At 36.8% G+C, this 26,172-nt stretch overlaps 1 protein-coding gene across 1 annotated transcript in view; it reads right to left on the reverse strand.

The window, feature by feature from the left end:
- Positions 1 to 26,172, reverse strand: part of LOC136866542 (midasin) — a 191,148-nt gene that overhangs the window by 85,962 nt on the left and 79,014 nt on the right. The window contains exons 18-20 of the mRNA XM_068226582.1: positions 19,103 to 19,265; positions 14,449 to 14,589; positions 1,139 to 2,280 (exon numbers count right to left, since the gene is read on the reverse strand). Of these exons, the coding sequence (XP_068082683.1) occupies positions 1,139 to 2,280; positions 14,449 to 14,589; positions 19,103 to 19,265 (1,446 nt within the window). The remainder of the gene's footprint in view (positions 1 to 1,138; positions 2,281 to 14,448; positions 14,590 to 19,102; positions 19,266 to 26,172) is intronic.

Raw genomic sequence — 26,172 nt, forward strand, 5'->3', positions numbered from 1 at the left:
AAGACATGTTAGATAGTCAATTCAATACAATTTTATTTACAGTGAGAGATGAATGGCATCATTGTGGTACCATAATATTTGGCTCCAAGAGAAACGAGACCAGAATATTTTAAGCTGGTCAATGAGTTCATTACTACGATGCTCATAAAGTGTACTGAGTGCATGTAATCAAGCACTCAAAGCACGAGGCCCCCACGGGAAGTGGCTGCATCATTGCGCTATATTTATAATTATTACCTGTGCAGTGATGGCAAACCCTTTCAGACTAATGTGTCATTTTAAGTCTGGTCTCACAGCACAAGTCCAAAATATATCATATACATCAGAGATAAGCTATAACATGGGAATAGGAATAAACACAAAACATATTCTACCACAAGGATTTATATTAAAACTAAGCTTTTCAAAATTAGAATTCATGAAATAAAATTCCACACATTGCCAACAAGTACTGTGTTTGCCAACATTTGTAATATTGTGTAACTAATCAAGGGTTCAGGATCTAGCTTATACTAAAACCCACTAAAAAACACTAGCGAGTAAATAATTTGTAAATATTGACTTTGGTTGATAACCATTTAGACATATTTTATTGTGAATGAGGGTTATTTCAGTGACAAATTGCAGTAGTTGACATATGGTTCAATTTCTCACCCACACCATGGTTTTAAGAGAGACAAGACCACAAGATTGACAAAAAGCTTGTACTTGGTAAGAAAATCAAGTAGCAAAGCTTCCCAATAGTATGGAGAGAAATAAAGAGATAGTTTACACTTGTTAAAAGGATGGAAAAAGAAAAGATGGCAAAGCATATGATGGAGCATAAGATTGAAGGAAGGTAAACGAGACGTAAGCCCTAGACAAAGGACTCCATCAAGAACAGCATTATAAGAAGGAACGTAGAGAGGAACACAGTTATGGAGCAGCAATGGAAATTGGAATAGGGAAGATAGAATGTCATTAATGTTCCAACTCAAATGGAGCTCGAAAAGGGAAACTGATGATGATGATGATTATTATTATTATGATGGTTTCTGCTGTTGTTAAAAGTAATAAATAAGCTGTTGATTAAAATTATCCAATTGGATAGAGACCAACAAAAAGGAAAATACTGAATGATCAAACTGATCATACATACCTTTTACAGATATTTCCTTCTTTTGCTGTATTGTGGATGTCTAGAATAGACACCAAGTTGTGAATCAGATTCTGTAGCTGACTATTAATAGCCTTCATATTCAACATATCCAAATCAGTTGAAATACTTTCCACAATCCTTTCTTTCATGTGGCCATCTTCAATTTTATCAGAATCCTCGTCTTCACTGTCGCCAGACTTCTCTACATCTGGCTGACCCTCTTCATGACTATCACCAACATTTCCCTTAGACTCAGTCTCACTGGTTTTAGTATCAGTGGACTTCTCAGTAAGAAGAGTATACTTTTTATACATGTTTTGTATAACAATTAGAACACTTTTGAGCAACTTTTCACATTTACTACTAAATTCTGCCACAATTTTCCCTTGATCATGAAGAACAGCATCAGTAATATTTGGCTTGTCAGTTTCATTACCATTCATCTCTGTACTCTCAGATACTAGTAAATCACTGGTCTGTTCATGTTCTTCTTCATTAGACACAGAGAAATTGCAAGTTTCATCTCTCAGTGCCTGTTTTGAACTCTTGGGGAAGAAAGCACATTTCTCTCTGAAGGTGGCAACCTCTTGTCTAATTGTATGTTCAAGCCAATGTAAGCTAACAACCATGGGATTAACAGCATTATCATCACCAGGACTGCGATCAGATAATGATTCAAACATCATCTGAAGAGATTTCAATTCATCGGCATACTTCTCCATTTGTTCAAAACCTTCAGTGATAAGGTCATACTGATACGGTGTAATAAGTACGTTTGTATTCAACTTGGAAGGTGAGTCAACCACTGAAGCTGATCCTGTTCTCTCAGTCACAGATCTCTTACCAACACCCTTGTCACTGTCTTGTTCTGGATACTCAAATGGAATGTTTGTCTCAGATTTGGCTATTACTGTCCGGAGTTTTGTAATACCCAATATGAGATTTTTAACTTTCTTTACAGAAGATTCCCAAACTTCATCATTCTTTGTGGCTGTTATCATAGGAGGTAAATAACACCCTTCCTTCAGCTCCAGCACTGGGATTTCCACATCATTCATTGAGCCTGAAGGACATGCCTGAAGAAAGATACGGAACTGTTCCAGGCAGACAATGCTGGTCACTAGCAGCTCCTTCAAGCATTTCTGTAAAAATATTCAGAGGCAAATTTACAACAACATTCTTGACTAAATCTAGAAAATTATAGGAAGAAAGAAAAATTATTTCTTTTAAACAGTTTTAACAAAAATATCATCAATAGAATGTTTTTTTTATAACAATGAAACAAAGCAAACTAGTACATTAAAAAAATATTCCTACTTTACTTCTCAAATTTAGAGAAACTTATCCCATATATTAACTACTAAGAGATTAAGCTCTAAGACATTATTGTTTTCTTAACAGTAGAACCGCCGGAGCAATTAAAATGACCACTACACATTTTCCAAACTCTATTTTGACTACAGTTTTTATTGTAGGATATTGAGCTGCAGTGGCTGTTCCAGACTAGTAATAAGTATCATTTATAATAAACGTAATTAATTTTGCATCACTGGATAGGGCATTAGTAACGAGTATACTTACAACACCCAGAGCAGTAATTTTCACCCCTGTATTAATTATCATAGTAAAACATATTATAACACATGTTTGTGCAGCTCTCATTGAGATATAATCATCTGCACAATATTATCCTAATTATCCTATCAACAACGGTAATATTCAAAATCACAAAAGTGGAACTCAGATACATTACAAACTGTATGAGCATTTCTTCCTTTGAGTACCCAGTAGTGTTGTCATTCGTCATCTTGTCACAGAACAGAAAACATGTCTCACAGACCACCACCTCTCACCGATGAAGAGTTATTGTCTATTGCATTTCATTCTGGAAGATATGTCTGATGTACAGTGTGCTCCAGATATAGAGAACCTAATAGGAGAAGCTGCAGACAAATATTATTGATATGCCTGATGTACAGTGTGGTCCAGATATAGAGGACCTAAGAGGAGAATCTGCAGGCAAATATTATTGCCAATCAAGTGATCACTCAGAATGCAGCGATTCAGATCACACTGAAAACCAGATTGAACAGGCCGAAGGTAAGTTGATATTATAACAATCAGCATAACAATGTTGGTGAAATCCCTCGATTTATACTGTATTTAAATCATAACGATGCGTCGCATAGATTGAGTACTGATTAGTTTACAATTTTTCTATTACAGCCGTAGGAACTGTATCCCACAAAGCATGGTATCAGAGGGGATGCAGCAACCACGATAAAAGCCTTGCGGCATCAGGTAATACATTACTATGTATATATGTACCGAGCGAGTTGGCCATATGGTTAAGGTCGCGCAGCTGTGAGCTTGCATACGGGAGATAGTAGGTTCAAACCCCACTGTTCGCAGCCCAAAAGATGGTTTCTCCGTGGTTTCCCATTTTCACACCAGGCAAATGCTGGGCTGTACCTTACTTAAGGTCATGGTTGCTTCTTTCTCACGCCTAGCCCTATCTTAATCTATCCTATCGTATCCTATCCTATTCTATCATTGCCATACGACCTATCTGAGTTGGTGCGATGTAAAGCAACTTATAAGAATATATTTCACGATTATAGCTTTAAAGTCTCCATCTAATCAATACTATTACAATATCAAGGATATGTATTTAATTTAAAAATACATTACAATCACAGTAGCAGTTTCGATCCTGTTATGAATCATCTTCGGCTATCAGTATAATCAATAACACTAATGGTCAAAATAGCAAGAAAATTAATTAAAACATTATTCTACCTAAGATTTATTATGATTGTAAGTATATAGGTGCTGATGGCTTCACAGTGTAGACTGCAGCAGACTTTGGGAAGGTTTGGTTGCCATAACCTGGTGGCAAACTGGTGAGATTTCAGCAAGACATATCAGATCAGTTGGATTCAGGAGGCCAGTTAGATTGCATAGCCATAGATCTTTCCAAAGCCTTTGATAGAATGGAACGTGGAATATTATTAAAGAAATTGTAGGGAATAGGATTGGACGTAAGGGTTATACGTTGGATAAGAACATTTCTAAATTCAAGGGTTCAGAAAGTCAAAGTAGGAAATAATATCACAGGAAGAGAAAGTTTGGAAGGGAATTGCACAGGGTAGTATAATCGGTCCGTTTCTTTTCTTAATATGCGCAAATGATTTAGGGAACAATATAACATCAAAAATAAGATTGTATGCAGATGACATAATTGTTTGAAGGGAAATAAATAACATTGAGGATTGTTCAGAATTACAAAGGGACCTTGAGAGTATCCAACAATGGGTTGAAGAAAATAATATGAAGGATAATGGAGGCAAATCAACTATTACAACATTTACAAACAGGAGCTTTAAAACTGAATTTGAATATGCTTTGGATGAGATAGTTATCCCAAAAGATGGCAAGTGCAAATACTTAGGTGTGAGATTTGAAAGTAATTTGCACTGGAAGGGTCATGTTGATGACATAGTTGGGAAAGCAGACAGATCGTTACATGTCATAATGAGGCTTCTTAAAGGATGCAACAAAGAATTAAAAGAAAAAAGTTACTTAAGTATGGTTCGTCCATTATTGGAATATGCAAACAGTGTTTGGGATCCTCACCAAGAATACCTAATAAAAGAAATAGATAGTGTGCAGAGGAAAGCAGCAAGATTTGTAACAGGGGATTTCAGGAGAAAAAGTAGTGTATCAGAAATGTTAGAGGAACTTGGGTGGGAAACTTTAAGTAAGAGAAGGGAGAAATCTAGACTTATAGGATTATATAGAGCCTATACAGGAGAAGAAGCACTGGGAGAAATCTGTGAGAGGCTTCAGTTGGAAAATAATTATATCAGCAGAACTGACCACAAGTATAAAATTAGAAGGAATTTTAGCAGAAGCGATTGGGGTAAATTTTCACTCATCGGGAAGGGCATGAAGGAGTGGAACAGTTTACCAGGGGTAGTGTTTGATCCTTTTCCAAAATCTGTACAGATATTTAAGAACAGAATAAACAGCAACAGAGAAAGTAAATGAAATGTTAGAGGGCATTCGACCAGTGCAGGTTATCGTAAATAAAAAATGTGTGATTAAATTAATTCCATCCCCTGGTCTATGGAGTTTGAACAGCTGAAGTAGGGGACTGCCTGTAGGGGTGAAGTACAGTGGGGACTTTGAGGGCCCTGGAACCACTACGGTAGCTGTGAAGGCCCTTCAGGAACTCTGAAAAGTGGTGGCAAAAGGGGCTCTGGTTAAGACGCAGCAGGTTGTTATGCTACTTAGGTTCCAATATGGGTAAAAAATAAATAAGTAAATAAATGCAATGTAAATTTTAATCTTATACCAGTTGTATAGTATTATTTAAAGTAATTCCACATACTGTATATGAGTTGACTATGTTTGTAAGTACAGGAGATATAATAAGTAGAATTTTGTAAACAATATAAATGAGGTGTGTGTTTAATAGAAAAAATTGTTAATGTAAATTGCATAATATTGTATTCTAGGAAAATTTTCTTCTTCTCTTGTTAATTTAAAATTTAGTGCTTGACAATAATGTATTTTAGTGTACCATTTGCCACCAAGGTAGACACCTCTGTTACGGAGTTATCCGTGGTAGTTAGAGGTGAAAGAAGGTGCTGGGATGAACAAGTCTCAACTTACGAAATTAAAGTTAATTTAAAATTTAACAAAGGTTACATTTTCTTTTCAAGGTCTAGAAATAACAAGTATAACAGGAACTCAGTTGTATATCAACAAGTTAAGAAAGTACAATTACAGTTTATTAATGGATTTTGGGCTTCGAGCCCCAGATTCACAATCCCTGAGCAATGAGCCCAACTTTACTTATACACAAGGTTTGACAAAGGGGCAGAAAACCTCAATCATGCCCAGGAGCACTTGCTCCCAATTACCCAGTAAAGCCTCCTCGAGGCACACAGAAAATCTACTTTTAAGAAAGAGCAAACCCGCTCTCAAAGTTCAAGCCCATCAAAGGCCACACCAAACTCCACCTTCAAGCTGCCCTCCAGGCACACAAGAACAGGGGTAAAATTACCCAACCTACTGAGGCCTATTCATTAAAGAAACAGGACAATAACATGGCCCCAAAAACACCAACATGAGTGGAGGCGTAACTTGCACTCCTAATATACCTTTCTTAAAACCTATTTGGCTCTTAGGCCGTTTATGCAAGGGCTAATCCCATACTATGGAGGTGACACGATAGGAAAATTAATTACATTATGAAGCGAAGAAAAACAGTTATGAAAACGTAGTCACCTCAAAAACCATATGAGAGGGAGCTCGAGAGGGTTAGGCACTCTCTATCCCGATTTGTAGTTAAAGAGACGGAATTTATACCAAGTGTCTTTTACATTTTAAAAATAGGTTACATGAGGAAAGTTTTCGAACCTGCCCCGAGGGTTAAACTGCTGAGCTAGCAAGAAATGAAGTTATAAAATGGCCATTACCTTATGGATGAACTGCTGCCCGAAGAAAGAGCCGCTTCCCGCCCCCTGCTACATAATCACACTAGGAGAGATGTTACTGAAGTGGCCAGGAGACCAGAAAATCAGCAGTTTATATACCCTCGCGGAAAATTCGAGACGTTTCATGAATGATTACAACCCACCCACAAAATTTTATTGGATAACAGCAAAAACTAATACACCAGACGAAGAAGAAACACCTTATTGGTGGAAAATTAATTACAGAAATTCCTGATTGGCTACATTCAAAACAGGCGAAGAAAGGATTATATTGCCAACTCTCAAACCACAGAACAAAATTTAGCAAAAACAAAACTTATGAATGTTAAATTTCTTCCGGACAATTCATTCCTTTACACCAGAGAGACATCTGTTAGAGAATGTTCAAAGTTCTTGCTATGGAGCAGACAAACACGACTCGAAATTGACATAGTTCAGAACACTACAAAATTTACAGTAGAGACATCTTCTGAGAAACTGTAGAATTAACATGGTTGTTAAAGTTCAGGCTTCCTCCAGTAGAGGAGTTTCAACTGGCGCAATGTTTGAATTAGCGGCGCGGAGGTGTACCGCCCAGTACAACCTCATTTGCAAATAAAGAGATTAGATTAGATTACATTTGATTTGATTAGATTAGATTAGACTTTATTTGACATTTTGAATAAAAATCCAGGACACTCCATATTCAAAGCGGCATGTTTCTGCTGACAGTGTAACGAGTACATGCCATCATTTTACTGATAAATCAGTATTGAAACACACAAAGCAATGTACAGAAACATAGGCACAATGGTAATGATGAGTAACTGTGTGTATCAAGAACTAAAATAGAATATGGTAATTTCAATAGCAGTGAAAATGACTGCATCTGCGGTTCTAGTGTTCATATTATATAACTATTTACAGTGATTTTATAATTACTACTATTACTATTTTATTCTAATAACCTTTATTATTTACCTTAACAGTGTTTCAAATGCACAAATAGATAAACAAAATATATCTAATATACTGTACAGTATAAAAATAGGCTTATTCACATTCTGAAATTAATCTTAACAATGGTTTATGGCAAGGCCATTCCCAGGGAAGAGGACAATTTTCAGGGATTCAAAACCCACCTTAAATGAAAACCAAACCTGACAGATTTTAACAGCACATACGGATGTTGAAATCCAATAAATTCAAAGTATTATGTAAACAAGCATTTGCAAAATAAAACAATTGAATTTGACATAAAAACTGTGCCATCTTTAAATATTTCTCCAGGTACTGTATACAGTTAACAAATTTACTGAAAACATAAATGGAAATTTTAATTTTGGTGAGATATATGGATTCTTTGTTTTTAAGTTCTTGATAAATTTTGCACCATCATTTTGTTATTTTCACTACAGACTAAGTTATTCATTCTAAAATGTTTTGCTTGGGCATTGTTTTAAGCATTGTTCAAATAAAAAATAAAAAACAACAGAAAACAAAGTCCATTGTTTTAATATTAGAACTATTGGAAAACAAGTCATGTATAAAGAGATAAGAACATGTGTTGAGGTGATTACAAAGACCCAGGCCCTGAGCTGGAGGAATTAACCAAACATAATTAAAATCCCTGACCTGGCTAGGAATCAAACTCAGGGCCCTATGAAACTAAGTCTGCTATTATGACCAGAAATAAGAATTCTAAAGACATTTTCTATAGCTGATAGTAAAGAATTCAAATAACCAATTTGTTTTGTAAACAAAATAGAGTATTCAATTTTTAGTCTCAAATTTTACAGGTACTAGAACTGAAGCAAATAGTTTTCATGCATTGATGCTTATAAATCAAAATTAAAAAGGATTATTTCATAATTTCAAATTTTCATTTTCAGTAATTGCATATGAAAACCCCTTACCTGAGTCAGCCAATTAACAAACTGGAATTCCCTGACTCAGAAGCATTAAAATAAAGGCGCAAAGAGAACTTCTAGCCTGAGGAAAACCCAACAGATGAAGTGTAGATTTAGAGCCACAGAAACCTGAGCAAACACCCAACAGATGTTGGGCATATTTTTCATAGCGTACTCATTTAATATTTTTTGTTTGTTTTCCCCACCTAAAGGATCATTTGCAATTCTAAAAAATGGATAATGGACATTTGCAATTTTAAAAAATGGATAATGGAGTGAAGTTGGTCAGTATTTGGGCATCCCAAGTCTCACTACTGCATCGTTCTGACTACCAGTTAATTTGTTAATTTTTAATGGTGATAGTTTGATTGTGAACTCGTGAGTTATTTATTCTATCAGAAAACTACAGCAAATTTTATGAAAATTATATTATACTTTAATTATACAAAAAGATATTTTCGCTATAAGTAATTTTGCAAAATTCAAAATATTATAAAAAATATAAACAACTCTCTGCAAGAGTTAATCAGCTGGAACTGACCTACTGTCTGGCTCAACACCTGTCACGAAATCTGAGACTAAAGCACTACACAACAGTCATCCATCCAGAAGCCCTGTTGCCATGGAGTGACTGTCACTAAACAGAGGAAGCTTAATTGAAAAACTGGAAATTGGAGAGAGAAGAATTCTTAGAAAAATCCTAGGCCCGGTACTGGAAGACTGGGAATACCGGAGACGTCAAAATTGAGAGCTCTACTCCCTCATAGACAAGCACTCCGACAATGCCAGGAAAAGGAGGGTAGCTTTCTATGATCCCGTGGCAAGAAAGCATCCTCCAACAGAGTGACCAACCATCTGTTCACCTTTTTGCAAAACAAGAGAGTCCGTACTGCAGGGCTGAGGAAGAATGAGGACATACACGAAGTGCGGCTGACAGACTTACAAAACTGACAGACAGTGAGACAGACCCTAGAGAAAGTCTGTGGTTTTCACGAAAAACCTTTGAAGAAGAAGGGTAACTCCCTGTTTCAGAGGAAAGAAAAGGAGTTACACCAGGAGAAGATGCGATAATACTGGTTAAAGATCAAAGCCCAGTGGTTAGAGAAGTTCGGTCAGGTAAGTCTATTCAAAAGAATAAGAATCAAATTACCTTTTATGCAATGTTTACAACATTTCAATACTCTATAAATGTAAATGACTGAAATTTACATATAATATATCCACAAGAACAAACTACTAAATATGACACTCAGATGGCATATTGCTAAAACTTAAATAATAAATTTTAATAAATATTAAGAAATATTTTGATGTTATTGAGCTGCTAGAAGATTTTTATTTAAATCAATCAAACCTCTAAACATTTTTAGTAATTATAGTGAAACAAATCGTTACCTCCATTTTTAAACAAATTATAGAAATCTTTGTCTCACGCTGTTCACACATGTTAAAGCAAGCACCGTCCACTAGGTCACTACGCATTTACCTTGCCATAACCTGTTCAGTTATAAAAGGTCTTACTCTAAAAATGTTTCAAAGTTTTTTCCCTGTCAAATCTAACTGAAAGTAAAAAATAGGGTTTTTATTTGTTCCTATAGTTTTTGTAAGTCCCTTCCCTGAAAAATCCTAACTACCCCACCAAACAAATTCCAGGACACGGTGTTGGTTTATGATAACCGTGACTATAGCAGAACATGTGCTTGCACATTACAGCTGTTGATGCTGCTGCCTGTGGGTTGCTTTTGACCAAGTAGGTCCTCCTAAGATATGTATTCTAGATTTCAAGAAATGAAATTCATATTTCAAGGTCTGTATTGACTGTAATATACCAATTAAAATATAAAGTTTCAATCTATTCAATACATATATAATGTAATCTTATTAAGTACTTGGTTAACATATCTAAAAAAGTACATGTTTTGGCTCACTGAGCCATTGTCAGCAGTGAAAAAGACATACAAAAGAGTGTACGGTACATTATTGAATATAACTCTATAAAATCTTATATAAGATAACTTAACATAAAATACGTATTAAAGCTAGTGCAGTAAAATATGATGTAATGACAGTAAAATCTTGTGAATAAAAATTATTGGCACCATCCAATGAAATCTTTGTTTCGTAAGTATAACATTGCCGCTGTCTTGTATATAGTCAACTAGCTGATGTACCCGTGCTTCGCTACGGGATTCTCAGAAAGACTATCTATGTGGTTTTCCTACCTGAAGTCGTCAGAAGGAATGTAGTGATTAAAAGCAATGTTATATAAAATACTCGATCAAATTAATAAACCGCACATTTTCTCACGTTTAACGAACAGTACCACGATGCCGATCTAACAGTCCAAAGTTCCAGTGCTGCAATGACCAGACCTCAGACAGCCGTGAACACTTCTGTGCCATTATTCCATTAAATATACACGCTGCTCATTCCAATCAGTGCCCAAGAGTAGGAATTGAATAGCTCGAATGCTATGATGAACCAGTTTGTTAACTATCCATGGTATCAGAAATGTATCTAACTCCCCAGCTACTTCCCGCCAATTTTCAGGCAGGCTGTTATACTCAGTACGACCGGGTGAGTTGGCTGTGCGGTTAGGGGTGCATAGCTGTGATCTTGGATCCGGGAGGTAGTGGGTTCGAACTCCACTATCGACAGCCCTGAAGATGGTTTTCCGTGGTCTCCCATTTTCACACCAGGAAAATGCTGGGGCTGTAACGTAATTAACGCAGGGGCTGCTTCCTTCTGACTCCTAGCCCTTTCGTATCCCATCGTCGCCATGAGTCCTGTCTGTGTCAGCACGACGTAGAGCAAATTTTAAAAAAACTCGGTATTCAGCAGTAATCCCATCTATCGGAGATGAATGGCAACAGAGACACAAAGCAAATCACAAAAAACAATGGTCATTGTAATGTTATTGTTGATCAATATTATTAGCTTTCTGTATTGTAGGCCTTCACATTCAGTTTTCTTTCGACTCTGTAATATAAAGCCCTCTTATAAAATTAATTATAGTGTAGACTGTAGTTCCTTATTCCCCGACTTTATACACCAATTTTCGTTAAAGTCTGTTTACCCATTTTCTTGTGACGGCGCTGATATGATCTTAGCAACAAAAATCCATATTCATGAATATCTCCGTTTTCATAGCCAGTACGGACAAAATGTATAAGACATAAATGATCGGAAATTTAATACTATGTAGCTTTATTTATATAGTAATTGTCAATAAGACCACTAATAACACAAATATTCAAGCATTAAATTTTGGGCCTTCCCCTAAACTACCATTTCGCTCAACGTGAATAAAGTTATTTATGGCCTAGATTGCAGTGACTTATTCTCCGACTTTGCATACCGATTTTATTTACGATGGGACAACTAATAACAAATATTTGAGAATTAAGTTTTAGGCATTCCCCTAAACTACCATTTCTCTCAGCGTGAATAAGATATTTATGGCGTAGATTGTAGCGACTTATTTGCTGACTTTGCATACCTATATTAATTAAGATACGACCACCAATAAAAAAAATTAGGCCTTCCCCTAAACTACCATTTCTTTAAGGATGAATAAGATTATTTACAGTTTATATTGTAGCAACTTATTTTAGAACTTTACATACCGGTTTTCGTTAAGATAAGACCACTAATAACATAAATATTTGAGAATTAAATCTTAAGCCTTCCCCTAAACTACCATTTCTCTCAGCGTGAAAAATATTATTTATGGCCTAGATTGTAGCGACTTACTCCCGGACTTTACATACCGATTTTCATTAAATTCACTTCAGCCGTTTTCTCGTGATGCGTGTACATACATACATACATACATACATACATACATACATACATACATACATACAGAAATTACGGAAAATTAAAAAATACATTTCCTTGTTATTATGAATATGACTGATACAGAAATACCATCCTTTTTAAATTTTGAGCAATGTACAGACAAAACTCTTATTTTATATATAGATATAGAAATGAAAGGTGATTAAAAATTATTCTTCATAACTGTACGTGTCTGGGAACAGGACCACGTAATTTAGTATAAATAGGTCTCATGGCCTATGATGATCTGTGCTAGGTAGCGGCACACACACATTTTATTATACAACACTCCACCGATCCATGAGGCCTGTTTATACAAAATTACGTGGACCTATTCCCAGACATCTTCTACAGTTATGAAGAATAACTTTTAGTTGTCTTTTAATTCTGTATTGACTATATACAAGACAGCTGCAATAATACAGCAAGATTATACTTAAAAACAAAGATTTCATACGATGGAGCTAATAATTTTTATTTGCAACATTTTACTGTCATTACATCATATTTAACTGCACTTAAGTTTTAATACATATTTTATGTTATCTTATTTACGGCTTTATAGACATACACCAGCTGATCAAAAGTATATGGACATCTATTTGAAATTGCACTTAGACTTTACCTGTGCCACGTTTCCTATTATTGGACATTAATATGGGGTGGGTCCACCCTTCGCCTTTATGACAGCTTTAACTCTGCTGGGGACACTTTCAATGAGGTGTCTGAATGTCTGTGGACAATTGGCAGCCCATTCTTCCCCAAGAGTCAAAACCACATATGGTAGTGATGTTGAACACTGGGGTCTGAAGCAAAGTCAATGTTCTAACTCATCCCAAAGGTGTTCCACTGGGTTCAGGTCGGCACTCTGGACAGACCAGTCTAATTCAGAAATATTATTGCCCATAAACCATTGCCTCACAGATGCAGCTTTATGACAAGGTGTATTGTCATGCTAATACAAGCAATCATCGTCTCTGAACCAGTCCTAAACTACACACATTATGCAATGGTTTAAAATGTGTTCATATTCTTCCACATTTAGAGTTTTCTTAAGCGCAATAAGAGGACAACACCCTAACCACAAATCCACCCCCATACCATAACACCATTTCCTTCGAACTTCACTGTTGGCACTACACATGACTCCAGGTAACGTTCTTCAGGCATTCGCCAAACTCAAACCCCTCCATCAGATTGCCACAGGATGTAGCATGCTTCACCACTCCAAATCACTTGTTTCCAGTCATCCGCTGTCTAGTGGCATTCACTCTTTACACCACCTCAAGTGCCACTTAGCATTGACTACAAAAATGTTTGGCTGATGAGCAGCAGCTCGACCACTGTACTCCATTCTTTTTAATTCCTGATGCCCAGACATTGTGCTGGCTGGACTGCTGGTAGCACTTTGGAACTCACAAGCGATTCCTTCCGCTGATTTCTTGCAATTTTTTACAGTCACCCTCCACAATGCTCAATGGTCCCTGTCTGTCATTAAACGAGGTATGCCTGGTCTTGGTTTAGCTACGGTTGTTCCTTCACACTTCCACTTCACAATCACATCATCAACGACTTGGGCTGCTTTAGAAGGGTTGAAATGTTCCTGATGTATATGCTACTCAGGTGAAATACAATGACAAGTCCACATTCAAAGTCACCGAGCTCTCCTGACTGACTCATTCTGCTGTTACTGAAAACACAATACTCCCCGCCTCCTTTTATACTGGTAGGTCTGCCTCTCATGATATCTAGTGTTCAATTCCACATTATATAGAGGTGTCTGGATACTTTTGATCAGGTAGTGTATGTTCAACACATAATGTACACTCATTTGTATGTCTTTGCCAATGCTGACGATGGCTCATGGCTCAATGAGCCAAAACCTACATTTTTTAAATGTTAATCAAGTAATCCATCAGGTATAATATTTGTATTGAATAGGTTGAAACTTTATATTTTAATTGGGGTATTCTACAATAGAAATAATTGCAGACTGGTGGAAAGAAATGTGAGAATATTTCATTTCAATTAAATAAAGAGGGAAGTAAGTAATCTGATATAATAAATGTTGTCTTACCCAGCTCTGTTGCAGTTCAGATTGTCTTGGGAGTACATCATCATTTTCCTCCATTGCTGTTAGCTGTGCAATAAGACAGCGCAAAGAGCACAACAGCTTACTTGACTCAGCTAATTTCTTTTTCTGCTCCCTGGATACAATCTAGAAAGAAAAAAACACTTTTTTTTACCACTTGTTTTAATATTGTACTAACACATCAAAGGTTTTTGGCGATAGAGGGATAGGAAACGGCTAGGATTTGGAAGGGAACAGCCATGGCCTTAATTAAGGAACAGCCCCAGCATTTGTCTGGTGTGAAAATGGGAAACCACGGGAAACCAAATTCAGGGCTGCCGATCAATACAATTACAATGGAGCTACCCTTTAAAGCCAAGCAATTTAAAACCAGATTATCATTAGCCAGAGGACCTATCAGTCTATGTACCAATCAAGTCACAGGAATGTGAAATCTACGTTTAACATCTTGCATGCTCTGGCTAAGAACAGACCTCGGCCACATTGGTAGGAATCTAGTAATGATGTCGCTAATAAATTACATCAGCTTTATACATTTTTATACACAGCCTTATTCACAAAATTGTATTATTTATTTACATAGTTTATGCCCTCATTGGAGCACTTAAATCAAACCCAAATACATTTATGTTAACAAAGAATTAACTGAAGATTTAGCTTGCATCATCTTCTTCCTTTCCCAAAACCTCTTCATTCTGGCTGACCTGGCTGCCCTTTCTTCATCAGATATGACATATTGTTTGTGTTGTACAGTTTTTAATGACAATCTTATTCGTTTGTTCTTGAGAATCCTTTTTCCTTCTCTATTTTCAATTTGCTTCATTGTAATATTCAGCTCTTCTAAATCATTCTGAACTTCTTAAAACCAATTATTTTTGGTTTTACTTTTCCAAAAGTAATTAAATAGTTGTTTTATTATCCTATCATCATTTAATCTAGAAAGATGACAGAAAAAGGCAATTCTTCTTTTTCTCATCGTATCTATTATAGATTCACTTTCCCTATAAACCACTGCATTAGGCAATAATCTCCATTGTCCATCCACCTGATGTTTTTTATTAATGATTGTTCTGAGTATCCTTCTGTCAACCTTTTGCAGTGTATCAGTTGTTGCTTTGATGTTCAATTTAAATAGTGTTTCACAAGCATAAGTCACTTCAGGTTTAATGGAACAGTAATGTTGAAGTTTAGCATTTATTGAAAGAGATTTTTTTCTTGTACGCTGGCCATGTAATTCGTTGTGCTTTTTTTAACTTAAATGTTCTGCTTTCTATTGATGATTTTTCATTGGAGTTCCAAGTTATAATTTCACCAAGACATTTAAACTTATTCACAATTTTAATTTGTTTGGTATTGGCTAAGGTAATGGTTGATTCTGTAACAGGGAAGGTTGGCATTATTTCTGTTTTTTCATATGAAATTTGCAATCCAACTTTTCTTGCTATGTTATCAAGTTGTTCTATTTGCAATTTAGCTTCTTTCATATCATTAGCAAGTAGTACAAGATCATCAGCAAATGCTAAACAATTGAGTCTTATTTTTCTGCCAATCTTGATGTTAGGTTGACAGATCTCATTCAATTCCCGCATGATTTTTTCCAACACACAATTAAACAATAATGGTGAGAGTCCATCTCCCTGCCGAAGTCCAGTATTAATGTCAAATGGCTTTGAGAGTTCATTTCTAAATTTGACTTTAGATTTAGTGTTCTTAAGGGTAATTCCAATAAGGCGAATAAGTTTTGGATGTAAACCAAATTGTATTACAGTAGAACCTCGATAATTCGAAATCGGTTAATTCAAAATCCCGCCTAATTCGAAGAAGCTCTCGTTCCCGGAAACATGAGATACAGTTTTGCATGTTATTTCAATTGTTTAATTCGAAATACGGATAATTCGTAATTCGAAGTACAATGTCGGCCCCATTACCGAAATTCAGACTTTTAATTCGAAACTGCCTTTACATTTTAAAACAATAGTATGTTACAGAGTAATTTCAACTCGAAATTTATCCGCTCCGCGTCATAATAGAACGCGCATTCCGGAACGTGGAGGGATAGCTTTCCGCACTTACATTCACTTCGGTGGGCCAACAGTGCGCTTCATGATTGCTAAGTTGAATGAAATCGGAATTCTTGTTTGTTCAACCTTTTAAGGAACGCCGTAATATCACGCAACATGCAGTGTGCGGGAAAACAGAATCCGCGAACACTGGCTATGCCGACAGTTGACGAAAAAACGTGGCAAATATAATAAATTCGTAGGCACCGAACAATATTGACATGCCGGTGAAACTGCATTGCGTTATTTTAATGCGAGCCCAAACGGTCTTATTGTTTTAAAGGAGAAATTGCCAGCCTGGAAATCGTACAGTGTGAGGGATGGGGGTCATTCCCGGTCATAGTAGTGCGTTGCAATGCACATGGAAGCGAGATACTTTATTCCCTCGCCATAGGAAACTTCGATAAGACACGATGTTTTAAGAGCGTCCGGCACTTTCCATGCCAGTACAAAGCATCTATAATAAAAATGCAAACAGAAAAGAAATCCAAAAAATAATGCATTTGCACAGGGGAACCGGCATAATTTATCCTCGTCTTTGAATTGTGCGATTTTTTTTTTCTTTCGTTGCGTGAGGTTATGTTTACCAGTGAGATATCCGAGTGTATTATTTGAATACTGTAAATGCACCTTCTTGGATACATTTCGGAAATAGTTTTTTCCATAGAATTTGAAAGGTTTAAACTGTGAATCGAGGTGATTGCATGTATTAATGGGTCTTAGAATACTTCGTGACGCGGCAAGTGTTTACATTTCTGAAGTACGAGAGAAGTGCCATGGCGGGAAATCGTACAAGGATAGAGTCATAGGAAAGTTCGATTTTTAAGGGCATCGGGTACTTTCTGTGTAAATACAAGGCATCTAAAATGCATACAGTATAGTAATCCAATTAATAAAGCACTTGCACATGGGAGCGAGCATAGATTTCTCCTCGTCTTTGAATCGTGCTTTTTTTCTCTCTTTCGTTGCGTGAGGTTATGTTTACCAGTGAGATATCCGAGAGTATTATTTGAATACTGTAAATGCACCTTCTTGGATACATTTTGGAAATAGTTCTTTTTTCATGGCATTTGAAAGGTATAAACTGTGAATCAAGGTTAAATGCATGCTGTAACGGGCCTTAGAATATTTTGTAACGCAGCAAGGGTTGGTACTTCTGAATTGCGAATTGGCGGTTAATTCGAAATCACGTAATTCGAAGTCCGATTTTTGAGCCCCAACGACTTCGAATTAACGAGGTTTTACTGTATATAGTATACAAAATGCAAAACTGAGCACAAAAGGCTTTAGTGCGATATGTCTCAAAGTGGAGAGATCATAAAAGAAAAATAACATAATAGTAGGAAGTGAAGACCATTGAGGTCCAGTGTTCGAGTATAGGCACCATGCTGGATGTATTAGTGGTGCTGAGCAGCATTACTGAGGTGAATTAAATGTGGACCTTGCGTCTACTGAGGAGTTACGGAGTGACATTAAGACATTATGGATCTTAGCATCGAATGCAGATTTCTACCCATCAAAAGTACAAAATTTAGCTTTGCGTCACTTTCTAAGGATGAAAATGTATGCCTTAGTGGGAATGTGAATGAAGTGAAGGAAATAAGAAGAGATGGTGTATCAGTTATATCTTCAAATGTGATACAGCAAATGTCTGATACTACCACCACACACAGTAAAACCCTAGGTAACTGTATAATTGTGTAGATCTTTGTTATCCATTCCACATGCTTGCACTAAGTAAATATGAAACCTATAATTTTTTTTACTATTAGAATTTGTTTAGATTGATTTGGAGTGCAATGTTTTAAGTGGAGAATGGCCCTGTCCTGCAGGAGGAGGAGAATCATGTAAACACATTGCAAGTGTATTTTATTATACCAACAACGAATGTTCATTCTCGAAGACTAATCTGCCACAAGGTTGGGGGATACCTAGTGCTACCATGACTCAGAAAGAAAAATATTCAAAGGGACAGCAAATAGAGGAGCTCCCCACCCCCCCCAAAAAAATTAAGTTACAGTTCCTAAGTATACTAACCATTCAGTCAACGAGCCAGGCTTCTCAGAAATGTAGTTGCCATGATAAATAAAAATGGTTCATTTACGAAATTCAATTAACTTTTTTTTAATTGTCTTCACCAGGCTGTTACGAAACTCATACAGTTACATCATCAGCACAGTGTACTGTATGAATACTTGGATTGTTTTCTATATGAGTAATTGATTGGCCTTACTTTTACTTACAGAGATAAAACAAGTCTCGGTAGCTGATATGGGAATCTTAATCCTAATTTATGCAATATTAGCAATTAGTTGACTGAGTTTCCAAATTACTGGGTAAGAAACAGGAATATATAATAGTTAAAACTGTATTTTAAATCAAAAGTGACATGTACAGTGACTCCTTCCCATTAGTATATAGACTATGATCATTGACTGCTGAATAAGCCCTGTCATGTGAATTATCATCAAGACTTGTTTGAAGAATAAGTACAAAGGTTAGTTAGTATATTAAAAAACATACACTATCTAAACAATTTGATTAAAGGTTAAACATAAAACAAATGTAAATTTACTCACCATGAGATGGGCAGCAAATCCACGACATCTCTCAATGGCTGGTGGGCCTAAATCCTTTGAAGGATTCTGTAAGGCAGTATTCAGAAGTGCTAACCTTGCCACTGATCGCAAGAAGTAAGTTTCACAGCCATCCCATACATTCAGTAGCTGGCCATCTGGACGCCTAGAAACCATTCAGATAATATACCTAAAACTCATATATAGTCATGAAAAGGAAATAACATTATATAATATCACAGTGCCAAGACAAAAATCAGCTAGCATAGACCACTCTTACAATCAGTGTCCCCTGGCTTACGTTTCTAAACATCAGATTACCCCTTCATCTAGTAGATTCCATACAAACCATTACTTCTATCAAATACAAATTTAGTAATGTTCTGTTCATTACATGGTGCCATCATATTTTTCATCAAAGTCCTATATACTCTCTTCTTTCTCAGTTGCCAAATCCTTCACCCCAAACATCTGCCATCACCAACAGTATCCTTCAAAAACTACAACCAAGAACATATACTAAAAAGTAGTGAAGGCAGCTCTAGCTTCAAACCACCTGCTAACAATAAAACTTCATCCATCAAAATTACAGAACCTGTTCTTCTAACTATGTCACACATTAACATCAGTGTTTCAATTTATTTCAACCTGCTCGAAGACCATCAGACTGAGCATCAGTCTGTTCTCAAGTCCAGAGCACATGTAGGTGAGAATATTAGAAATCTTCACTTTAGTCATCGAGTTGTTCTTTTCCATAATATGTCATTCCTCTTCCTGAGTTGGGTCCTCCTACCAGTGAATGCCCACTGGAATTCTTACTTATCTATTTCTTCCTTCTCATTAAATTCTTCCTGCTATAATGCTTCAAGATATCAGTTTGTTTACATGCCCTTTCTGATCTCACTTTCTCCAAAGTGATGCATATTAGGTGTATAAATGAAAATGCCAGCAGAGTCGAAAAGTAAGCAAACTTTGGCTGGCTCTGCCTTACTACATACTTTGTAGAGTATGGCCTTTGGTCCCAGGCAAAAAGGAAAAGTTATACTTGAATTAGTGTTCTTTGATATCCAACGACTGGTATATTTCAAATTTATTCCTAAAGATCAAACTGTCACTAAGGAGATGTATGTTAGTATTCTCCATGATGCAGTGAGACAAAAGAGGCCTCATTTGTGGTAAGAACAGAATCCATCTCAACAATGCCCCCAGTACACCAATAATAATCAATACACCAATCAATAATACCGTAATATTATTATTACACTATTTCACTCCAAATGAGCAACTTCCTCGCACAGCGTAACATAAACATCTTTCCTCTTCTTCTGCATTCTGTTTGTTCGGCAGAACTTCTTTTATGAATGGTACCAGTATTTCTACCGGCACTAGGCTGGCGTACATGAGCACCTTCAAATACCACTGGACTGAGCTGGGATTAAACCCATCAACTTGAGTTCAGAAGCCCAGCGCTCTACCGTCTGAGTAACCAGCCCGGCATCTTCGGCCAAAGAGGCGAAGACAAATATGATGAGTGCTCTATTGGAAGTGAATGAAGATGAACTTTAGGACTGCTTTGAAAAGTGATACCGATGCTGGCAGAAGTGTGTCACCACCAGAGGAACTTACTTTGAAGGTGGTGTAGTGTACAAGGTTCCACTCATCCAGAACGAGAGTTTCTACACATGTTCGGTTACTTTTAAACTCTGCTAGTACAGTATTTTCAAATAATGTATTGAACATTAAGAACAACAATGGTTTTCTCATTTCCAGTTCTCCAGCATAGCATACATCCACAGTAGCCCGTGCTTGTCATAAGAGGCAACTTACTGGGCTCTCAACTTGAGAATTGGAGTGGCAACCCTGGGATTGGGGACTGAGTCTGAATTTATTCCCATTTACTTAAGCTAGGACCATCACTTTAATATTTCTTATCTGACCTCTTTTGGTTAAGGATTAATCTCTTCTGATCACAATGGTATTAAGGTGTAGGGGGTCTTTCAGTTTCATGCCCTTTGTGGGGTTTGGGTTCCCCGCCCCAAAGAAAAAGAGTATGATATTGCTTCCACTTACTTGTGCCAGGCTTCTCAATTTAATCTTTCCTGCCTGACCTCTCTCAGTCATCTCTTGTTCTCTTACAACCCGGACAGTATTTATCTTTGAAAGGCCTAGTGTGTCTTTCATGTGGCCCTTCTTTCTTCCTTTGCCAAAATCTTCATTCTTCAAAGAGTTGGACCTCCTCCCTTTACACTTCTGGATAGTGGCAAGAGAGATTAGTTGCCTACTTGCAGTTCCTCTCAAAACACAAAGAGCATTGTTGTCAACGGCATCTCATAGATCTGTATCAGTATCCTCTCAAATTCTTCAGCAAAAAGCTGCACAAAGCTCAGTTTGTTTGTTGATGTGATACTGTAACACACCTCAAAGGAAAAAAATATGATGGTGTAAAAATAAGGGACTAAGCAAACCATTCAATAGGATTGTAATGAGGTAGTGTCCCATACTGCTGCCACCATTGCCCAGTCAAGTAGAAAATAAAGTTAAAGAACTGCAGGTATCTTTCTCTGCTGATGGTATTAATCCTCAGCCCATGCCTCTAATCCAAACATAGTTACACATCCATGAAATTGGGGACCACATTCTTTTTATAATAACTGTGAAATTATATTTCACGATTTATTTAATTTTTATTTCCTATTATTATTAACTAAGTATTTGCCTAACAATTATTGAAAAACAAAACCAACTTATAAAGACATAAATTTTTCCCTTTATAACAACTCAGGAAGTCATTTTTGACAGAAATAATGTAGACCATAGTTTAAGTTAAATAAACTGGACTTAAACTTATTCTGAAGGCTTTAAACAGCTATAAATCTTTAACTATAAGGAGAAGATGCATAATTACTTTCATGAATGTTCTGTAAGTTTTATACTGGCACAGACAATTCTGTAAAAATACAATGTACAAATGCACGCGCGCAGAATGTGGGACCGCAAATAAAATTCTGACATGTTCAGTTGATTGTTTCATGAATCATACTGACGCACCCAGCTTCTTCTTAGGCAATCGGGAAGTATTCTTGATATATCAGCATTGTTGTCAGACTTACAAACCTATTATCACAGATGCGGACTCACAGACCGTGCACGTGTGATTGAAGGTTATAGAATTGGCCACTCAAACCACCATAACAGTTAACTATATCAGCATAGGTCATGTGTACCTGTCAGTACATACAATTCATTTTATGTTCCATTAACTAACCCCTAGGGATGGCACCAGTACAATATATCCATGGTATCCCCTGCCTGTCATAAGAGGCAACTAAAAGGGGGACTCCCAGGGACTCTTATCTTGGCAACAATGCCCCCCCCCCCTTCCGCCTGAGCCTGGTATTGTTTCCACTTATTTGTGCCAGTTGCCTCACTTTCCTATCCACCTTCCTTGGCCAACCCTTGTTCCCTTCTGACCCTGATGGTACTAGGTTTGCAAGGCCTGGAGATTCTTTCATTTTCATGTCCTACGTAACCCTTCCTCTTTTACTGCTGATTCCTTCATTCTTCCAAGAGTTCAAGAGAGGATAGTTGCCCACTTGTACTTCCTCTTAAAAGCAATAAAAACTCTAGAGCCACCACCACCCTACAACTAACTAATGGTTTTCAAAACAATGAGGCATTGGAAATTTTCCCTAAGAGGAGTTTTTATTTTTACAATTCAGGACACCTCCAAACTTAGCTGTCATTGTAACAATTCTTTGTTTTGGATTAGTGCGATGCTCCATTTTAAATGACGACGACGACAAAGGAAAGGTTGCACCTTGATGGTACTTCCACTTTCTGCACAGTATTTTAAATGCTACAGCCTATGAAAAGTCATAAGAACTTCCTGTTCCAAAACCTGCCTTCTCGAAAAAAATCTGAAAATAATGTATTGACATCAGTGATGTCTACATTAGCTCCTTCCTTTAGATTATCAGTTGTGCTTCAAAATATTCTTTATCCCATATAAAATGGGAGAAAATCCAGAATATTCTAGGAACTGCCTTATCCTCAAGATTTTCATTAAAAAATCTGTCTACTCAGTTCATTACAAAAGTTGCCCAAATTTGAAGTCATTCATCTTCACTGTTCATTCCATAGCTCATCTTCTCCAGAGATTACCACGATACACATTTTTAGAAGCTAGTTTGTGTATTATAGTAGGTATATCTATGTTTAGAATGTCATGGTTTGACAAGGATCATCTCAAGACCCTCTGACTAAAGATAATGTTTTTATAGTGGAATGAAAGTGATCACCATAAAGGAGTCATTGAAATAGCAAGTGCCGTGTATCAAAATTTGTGTACAAATGCTATTCCACGGTGAAGAAGTTAAAATTGTTTGAAGATTGCAGATGGATTTGGTGGCCAGAACAAAAACAATTTTATGGTAGGAATGCTTTCATAGTCGCTTTGTGCTAATCATCCACACAATGTAAAAATCATTGAACTCATTTACTCCATCACAGGTCATTCCTTTACACCTGATGATAAGATATTTGGATGCTTAGAGAAGGTAATAAGAAAGAAAAACACAATAATTAAACCAAAAAAATACATTCAGATCTTCTCAAACAATGAAACCCCCTATGGGTGGAGGGGGTAAAATAACACCCACGTATCCCCTGCCTGTTGTAAGAGGTGACTAAAAGTGGGTTGGGGACCACAGGGTCCTTAGCTGATTCCTGACATTGCTTCCACTTACTTGTGCCAGGCTCCTCACTTTCATCTATCCCATCCGACCTCCCTTGATTCAACTCTTGTTCTTTTCTGACCCTGACGGTATTAGAGCAGTACATAAAATCAGCTTCATGGTCCGTATCGCACTTAAACAGATTCTTAACAAGGTGGAAAATAAAAATACTTAGTTGTGAATCAGTATTAGAGCACTCGAGGCCTAGGTAGTCTTTCATTTTCACGCCCTTCATGGTCCTTGCCTTTCTTTGGCTAATACCTTCATTTTTCGAAGTGCCAGATCCCTTCCATGTTTCTCTCTGATTAGTGTTATATAGAGGATGGTTCCATAGTTGTACTTCCTCTTAAAACAATAATCACCACCATCTGACAATAAAACTCTCAAAAACTGTTGTTCTACAGAATGTTCAGTGTATGATTGGAAGACAGCAGTAAACAATGTCCAGCTCCAGCCAGACAAGTGGCATTCTAAATTTCAATCACTTCAGTGGAGAACAGTTGTTTTTTCTTCTTTCTTTCTTTCTTTCTTTTTTCAGTAATGTGGTAAGAGATCAACTGTAGTACATTGCCTGCTTGAAGGATCTATATTACGGAACCAAAATTAGCAGACACTGATCAGCTATTCAAAAAGCATTTTAGAGATCTCTGGGAAGATATTACAGACCTGCTATTTTATTAGGGAATTATTATAGGGAAAAATACTCTGTTCCTGCAAGCAGCAACAATGAATTATGTGGAAGAGATTGTGATCTGAGAATGTAAAGAGAATATACATCCTAATAGTTCCTTAAATATAGCGTTTCAATTAACTGCTGTTACTATTACTGTGATATAATTACCATATTGTTCTATTGATTGATTTCAGTTTTAAAGTTTCTAGTTCTATTATGCAAACTGCCTTATCCAGATGTGTTTGTTACAAAAGTACAGTTATCCTATAGACCCATTCCAAAAATTATCAATAACAACAACAATTAATCAAGTTTAAATATCGAATAGGTGTTTTTGATTGAAGATCTTTCAAAACAAGGTGAACAAGTATTGGGATTTAGTAGAAAATGTGTCAAAATAGTTTTCTTAAATACCGTATAATACTGAATACCACCCGCCACTGAATAAGACCCGCACCCTTATTTTGAACAGACAAAATTTAAAAAAAAAAAAGGTGAAGTCAAAATTATTTATAATCTTTACTAACACACATCAAATGATTAGAAAATAAAATAAAAGTAAACAAACATTTCCAGAACAATATCCAACGAGTTCATTCATCATCATCATCAGTAGCAACTTCGGAACTTTCATCACCATCACCTTCCCACAAAATGTCGTCATCGCTGTCATCCATAGCATTAGAAATACTACATTTCCTGAAGCTCTCCTGTATGAGGTCTCCAGGAATACGATTCCATGCCGTCAAAATCCACAAACACAGTAGCTGAACTTCCGGGCACTGAATGCGATCAGTTGACGTCAGTCTGCGATCATCAGCCGCCATCCATTCTGTGTAGAGCTGTTTCAAGGCTGGTTTAAATGGAAAGTTTATGCAGACATCCAGCGGCTGTAGCATAGACGTCATCCTGCCCGGAATGACTGCTAGGTCGGTTTTCCCATCCTTGATATGTTTCTTCACAGCGTCTGTTGTGTGGCTGCGGTAACTGTCAAGAACAAGCAAGCTCTTTTGTCCCAATAATGCACCAGGGCGACGTTGCCAGACACACTTTACCCAGTTTTCCACAAGTGAACTGTCCATCCAGCCGGAATTCTGAGATCTGACGATAACACCAGCAGGTAGATTTTTAGGAAGTGTCTTTCACTTGAGAACAATGTATGGCAGCAATTTGGTTCCGTCGGCGAGAATACACAACATTACCGTATACCGTTGTTTTTCATTACCACCTGTTCTAATGGTAACACTTTTCGCACCCTTATCATTCACAGTCCCGTCCACTGGCATTTCAAAGTAGACAGGCGTCTCATCTGCATTGCCAATTTGGGAAAGCAAATATGCATTTTCCTTCCGCAACCGAATTATGTGATGCTGAAACGACAACAACTTCTCATCGTAGGCACCAGGAAGATGCTGTGAAATTGAGGTATGCCTTTGTACGCTCAACCCATTTCTTTTATAAAAATTACAAACCCATCCTCGCCTTGCCTTAATCCCTTCTGTTGAAAGTTCCTTTGCGATCTCTAATGCCTTTAGCTGACACATTTCGGTTGACACACCATATCCCAATTCCTGCCTTACTGTCATATATTTATCAAGTTTTTTTTCAATTTCTGGAAACTGTACACTCAGTCCACAAAAAGCTCTACGATCACCATTAAATGTTAA

This window comes from Anabrus simplex, chromosome 1 (assembly GCF_040414725.1).
Source record: "Anabrus simplex isolate iqAnaSimp1 chromosome 1, ASM4041472v1, whole genome shotgun sequence".
Classification (NCBI taxonomy): domain Eukaryota; kingdom Metazoa; phylum Arthropoda; class Insecta; order Orthoptera; family Tettigoniidae; genus Anabrus; species Anabrus simplex.